Source organism: Kryptolebias marmoratus, linkage group LG7 (genome assembly GCF_001649575.2).
Source record: "Kryptolebias marmoratus isolate JLee-2015 linkage group LG7, ASM164957v2, whole genome shotgun sequence".
Classification (NCBI taxonomy): domain Eukaryota; kingdom Metazoa; phylum Chordata; class Actinopteri; order Cyprinodontiformes; family Rivulidae; genus Kryptolebias; species Kryptolebias marmoratus.
Window position 1 is genome coordinate 8,724,345 of NC_051436.1, and position 6,193 is coordinate 8,730,537.

The 6,193-nt window shown below is 47.9% G+C and overlaps 1 protein-coding gene across 11 annotated transcripts in view; it reads right to left on the minus strand.

Annotated features, from left to right (window-relative positions):
* The window catches only part of LOC108234862 (multiple PDZ domain protein), a 50,901-nt gene extending 46,021 nt beyond the window's left edge, over positions 1-4,880 (minus strand). For 8 of the 11 annotated variants that reach the window (XM_017414428.3, XM_017414424.3, XM_017414427.3 and 5 more), the window contains exons 1-3: positions 4,651-4,879; positions 3,126-3,186; positions 1,883-2,049 (exon numbers count right to left, since the gene is read on the minus strand). In XM_017414428.3, coding sequence (XP_017269917.1) covers positions 1,883-2,049; positions 3,126-3,141 — 183 coding nt within the window. In that variant the 5' untranslated portion in view covers positions 3,142-3,186; positions 4,651-4,879. Of the gene's footprint in view, positions 1-1,882; positions 2,050-3,125; positions 3,187-4,650 lie in introns of all 11 variants that reach the window. The other 3 variants (XM_017414422.3, XM_037976407.1, XM_037976406.1) reach the window with 1 other exon arrangement.
* Between the last annotated feature and the right edge of the window lie 1,313 nt (positions 4,881-6,193).

Genomic DNA, 6,193 nt, shown 5'->3' on the forward strand with positions numbered 1-6,193 from the left:
CCCCGCAGGGTGTAAGTTAGCGTAGCACGCGGCTCGGCTCGGCTTTGTTAGCCGGGGCCCGGCTAAGAGGATTAAAGTTCCAGTTTGGTTCTAGCACATTTAAGAAATTGTTTCTGCCCCACTTCACACGACGGCAGCAGCAGCGGCCCCTTCTCTCACTGCGGAGTCAGGCCCCCCGTCGTCGTCATGGCGACGCGGGCAGAGCCGGGCACAACACAGGCCAGGAGGCCGTTTCCGTATCTGGTTCCGGTCTCAGATGGAGAACGCGACGCGGTCTCTGTATATCTGTGGTCCGAGCGCAACGGCAGGACGGGAGGCGTTCGTTTCTTCTCCTTCCAACAAACAAAAAGTTCGCCTGGTTTAACAAATGTGCGCATTGGGGCGAACACGGGCGTCGGAATGTACCTGCGTTTGAAGCCGCGGCAGAAGAACGTCAGAAGGGAGTTTTGTTTTTTATTCATTTTTGAGTTCTGCCAGAGCTCTGAACGCCAGCGTCCAGCTGCCTCCCTGCATAGCTCGCATATTTCTCAAACACTCGCCCTGTCCTCTTTTCCACAGCAACTTAAAGAGCTCTTTGCCCCCCCCCCCCCACACACACACACACACACCGAAGCGTTGGGATCTCTACAGGGAGAACGGGCTTGAAAAGAGTTCCTGCCTATCTCTGCCCGTGGAGCTGTGGTATATCTGGCTCGTGTGAACCCTGACAGCAATTTGGCCGCGACGGCGACAGCACGGCTGGGGCGGGGGGGGGTTTGGATGTAGAGCATGTGTGTGTGTAGGGGAGGGGGTGCTTGACATGAGCCAGTAACACAATCGGAGGGGGGGGTCACCGTGGAAACAGGGGGCAGAAACAAACCTGCAGACCGGAGATACGGGGAGCACTTCCAGCCTCGCTCAGGTGCTCAGGAAGTAGTCCGAGCCGCTCGCTTCGTGAGGGCTTCGTAAGCCTGCTCCTAAACCGAATGGTTCAGTGGTGATCTTGTCACCATTTAAAAACAAAACGAAGGATTTTTCTTTGCAAATATCTTGAAACTAAGAATGAATTCACGTCCTTATTTTCCTGCTTTTTACTCCATCAGTAGCTGAAGGACATGTGGCTGGATTACCTGAATTCGACCATTTGGGCTGTTTTTTTTCCAGCGCATCGGTTTATTTTGTGTCTGGTATTTTTTACCTGGTTTTATACTTCATGTTCTCATAAATCTCTGTGTTTTATATTGATATTTGTGTTCTCACGGCTCACGTTCTTCCTTTGGTCGGTCTAAATGCGCGTCGTAAATAAAGTTGTTTTGATCTTCTCACACCCATTTTGGCTTGGGTTTTTTTTTTAAATCCTAATTTTGGTTGGTCGTTTATAAGACGTGACAAGTACCGAGTGACGCGGGAGAAGTCTGACATGAAATAAAAATGAAAAAGTGAAAAAAAACAGAAGGCGTCTAAGTCCCGCACTTCGTCTGGGAATCTGCTCAAACGGTGGCCATTGGGAGAAACGGTACGTTGACGTAGGTCGTCGGAATCGCCAAAAATCTTGAACAAAGATTCTGTGCGACGTGTTAGACCTTTGAGCGTGTGTTGGGGATGACTCTCGGCTACTACCGTGCCAAATTGCAGCTCGATAGCTGTAAAAAATGACCGACTTGGAGCCGTTTCTGTCTCTACTAGGGCCGATTTTAGGCGTCGGACACGATGAATTAATCAGATGCGGACTTCCAACCAATGATTACCTTCTGAAAGGTCCATTAAAACCCATCCCGGGGTGTAGTATGAAAGATCACGCTGCACAGAGACAAACACAAACAGCATCGCCCTCCCCTTAAGGTGACAGCGGCCGACAGCGAACGCGGGGCGAGGCGGGATAAAGCAAGAAAAGACGTCGAACCTGGTCTTTGAGCTGCTGGACGGACTTCTGCAGGGCCAGGATCTGGTGGAACAGCGGACTCTGGAGCACCGACCTGAGCAGGCTGAGCTTCTCCTCGGTGGGCACCTCCCCCCGCTCCTTCAGTTTGGCCTGGAGACGCTCCACCGCCTGCAAGGCACGCTGGGTGTCTGCGGGGAGGGGGAGACACGGGAGTTGGTTAGAGGAGGCCCGGGGAGTTCACGCGTGACCTTTATTCCCTCTCGGGGTGACGTGTTTGTGACACAAAAAAACAAACAAACAGCATTAGGTAACCGTGTCTTCATGCTTAACGGCGACTCAGGAAAGAGGGAGAGAGGGCGCCGCATCGGGAGCGAGGCTTAGCTAAGGCTGATTGGTGCTCGCCGGATCCCAAAGCCCAAAGCTCGCTGCCACAGGTTTTCAAAGTATAAAAATCGCAATTTTCGCTGCTCTGATTGTTCGGCGCCTCCTTTCTCTCGCTCTCTGGGGTCGATGGCGGCCATCAGCAAGCAGAGACAAAGAGAGAAGCCGGCCCTTCGCCGTTTCGCCCGCCGGACCCACCAAACATAAGCCCCGACAATCGAGCAACTCCGGAGTGGCTTGTTAGGGAGGAAAAGGGGACCAGAGAGGAAGACACGACATCTTCTGGGTAAAAAGAAAAAAGGGTGAGGAGATTTTTGAAGCCGGCCAACTGCGACTAAAACCAAAAAAAAAGCGTTCCCAAAGCGCTTTGGTTGGCTCCGAGAGGCTTTTGTTGTTTCGACGACGATCGCAAAGAGGCGGCAGCTTTCGCTGTAGAGTTGCTCGAGTTTGTTAATATTATAGACACTCTGGATATTTTACGACTGAAATGTTGGTTTTATTCCTCCACCAGAGGCTACATGACCCGTTGAGTAAAAAAATTTAAAAATTAAAAAAAAAAAAAAAGCACCAACTGGCCTTCCCGGGGGGACACTTGGCTTGGACATTTTGGATGTTTTGTCTTGAACCGCGAGGTCCGAGTCCTCAAGAAAGTCGGCAAGAGACGAACGTGGGGCGCAGAGGCGCCAAAGACAACCAAGTGAAACCAAATTAAACCAAACCGGTTACTTCATTTAAAAAAAAAAAAAGCAAGGATTCAGACGTTTTTTTGTTGTCGTGGCAACACTAAACAACCAACGGTGCAACCCAACGACAGCACGACAAACCAGTGTCGAACCGTAAATCACTTAAATCTAATTAAAACGATTAAATTTAAAAAACTTACCCATGGTTTCTATCATCTTCAGCCCCTCAGGCGGACATGGATTCTTCTCCTTTATCGAGGCCTGAAAATGACCAAAACCTGAAGTTACGTTTTGTTTTTTTTACTCCTATTAATCAAAGCACAGACAATCCGGGGACTAATCCCCCCCGGTTCTGTCACCACTTCCATCAAATACACCGGACCCAGAAGCAGGATATAAGGCTCGCCCGTCCCCTGAGTTCAATCGCCTTCTCCACGTGAAACAAAAAAAGGACGCCGATTTCTCCGTTCGGCAGAGTTTTAGACATCCTGCAGCCTCCGTACCTCATCCGTCAGTGGAAATAAGAAAGTCGGGATTTCTTGCTCTTCCCCATCTGGTGTAAGTTCATACTTTCTTATCATTAACAATCAGGGCAGGCAAATATGTTTCTCAGTTATTTCCCCAACTGGTAATCCTCCCTTCTTATGTCATAACTTCAGTATTTAGCTCAGGTTTTTTTTTTTTTTTTTCCCATGAGCCTTTGAGAAACACTTGATTTGGAGTTGTAGCGGTGCAATGAAAGTCCTCGTTCTATCCGAGCTCGTTAGAGGCAGACCGACTGATTGGTCGGCCCGTTTAACAAGGTCGGTTCTCGTCCCTTTTTGTTCTTCTTCTACACATTTGGCGTTGTCCGTGGTTGGTTAGTCGTTGATAAATAGCTGTTATCTATCCAAAACTTGTATAAAACCTACATTTTATCCCGAGCGGACCCAGGGCAGCTGGGTTGGACTCGGGTTTGAGGTTTGTGCAGGGATCGGAGGGGGGGGGGGTTGCCAGGTTGGTGGAAGCGTGTTAGGACTGTGATGTTATCCTTCGGTTTGGTCTGGTTACGAATCAGGACGTGACGGGTCAGAGGAGACTGCTCAGGTAATTATAACCCTCCCCCATGTTTACTCAGGGCAGCTTGTTTAGTCTACACTGACCGTGGCGACATAACGGTGTGTTTATTCCACGCCGAGCAAAGATCCCGTGTGTGTGTGTGTGTGTGTGTGTGTGTGTGGTGGTGGGGTGGTTAGTAAATATTTTATAGCTGGGACACTGAAATGTCTTATCAGGAGTATGGGACAGTGTAGCAGCAACTTTAAGTGGTAAAAAAATAAAAAGCAGGCATGTTTGGGTCTTCAGCAGGCTGGTGATGAGTCGCCCAGGGTCTGATGGGATCTCAAACTGGGGTCTTTAACTTCGTCACGGTTTACTTGCGTTAATAAAATGGTCGTAAACCCAGTTTGTGTCTGCTTGTGTTTTGATTGTAGGACTCGGGGACAATCCGCTTTCCTCGGCTCCTCCTCTTCTGTGGAGTCCGAGAGCAACAGGCTCCCCGAGAGGAGAAAAACGGTGGAAAAGTTTCACAGCGGTAGAAAAGAAAAGAAGAACAAAACAAAAAAAAAAACGCCATTTTACACCGTTAGGTTCGACATTCCCTCCCCGCCTCCCTCCCGTCTACAACAAAGCTACTTATCCTCGGTGTTTTCCGGCCCGACCGCGACCGAACGGGCGCCTCATTACCTTCTAATTGGCGACGGAACAAAAGGCGGACTTGAAGTTAGACGGATCCCGGGCGGTGGCTACGTGCTGCCGGTCGTCCAGTGATGGTGGTCTTACATGAGAGAGGAGCCGCCGCCGACGGCCAGGGTCCCGCAGTTTCCTCTGTTGTCCCGCGGCTAACGGCTTAAAGATGGGACGTTCAGGAACTCGATCCGCCCTGTGGACGCTTCCAGAGGAGAGGGGAGAGGGGGGAGGTGGGGGGGAGAGACGCCGGGGCTGAAAAGCGCCGCTTGCTGGCTGTAGACCCGCTATGTCAGGTCCGAGTCCCTGCCGGAAGCACCGCTGATTAACTTCCTTTAATTATGACTTAATATAACACTTTAATGATGACTTCACTCACTTTAATGATGACTTAATTTAACTCCTTTTGATATTAACTTAATATAACTCCCTTTATTGATGACTTAACTCCCTTTAATGATGACTTAACTTACTTTAATGACTTAACTCACTTTAATGATGACTTTATTCAACTCACTTTAATATGACTTAATTTAACTCACTTTAATATTAACTTCATTTAACTCACTTTAATGATGACCTAACTCACTTTAAGACCGGGTAGCCTGATGAATAAGGTTGGATTCACATCAAGCTGTTTAGGCTTGGAGGTTCTGTGTGCGTTATGTTCTTGTATGTAGTAATCACAGAATTTAAAGGAGATAAACACGATTTTTCAGGGCGTCTGATTTTTTTTTTTTGCAGTTATGTAAATCATCAATTGAGTCAGAAATACCCAAGTCTGTAACATTAAATCAGGATAACAGCTCTATTTCTGAGAACAAGTGACTACCCTATCAAATTTCATGCACGCCGTTGCTTAAAATAAATAAAATACCCTCTGTGACAGAATCCGGTGCCTTTTTTCCCCATATCATTCAAGCTTAGCCAGCACCGATATAGCAAAAATGCTGATTGCATTTGCATTTTTTAAAATTATTTTTAACCATAAGACAAAAAAAACCCCCAACAACAACAACAAGGAGGACAGAGTCGCTCCGTGAGAAGTCATTTCGCCAACATGGAGGGGGATCCAAGCAGCTATCAGAGAGCTGATACCGACCAGATCCTTTCATCATCTCTTTCTCTCTCTTATCTACCCCGTAGCGCCTCTCTTATTCTGACAATAAGACACTTTTCCAAGTCATGTCTGACTCAGCCAAACACAATAAAGCGCCTGAAGCAATAAAAAAAAGAAAGAAAGAAAGAAAGAAAGAAAGAAAGAAAGAAAGAAAGAAAGAAAGAAAGGAAGGAAGGAAGACAAAACAAGTGCTAGGCAGCTCCAGGTTTGCTTCGTGGCTTGAGACACTCAATGTGCGACAACTCGATTCAAATCTCTATTTTTAGATCGCTTTTGTGTTCGAGGTGCCTAAACTCGCCGACTCGTACAGCTCGCCCATAACTTTGATCCTGCCGGGGGAAAAGCAGACGTACCAACAGAAGCTCATGTATTTTCCGGCGACATCTTTAGGACCGCCTGAATCCAGTTTCGTCTTTTGACGAA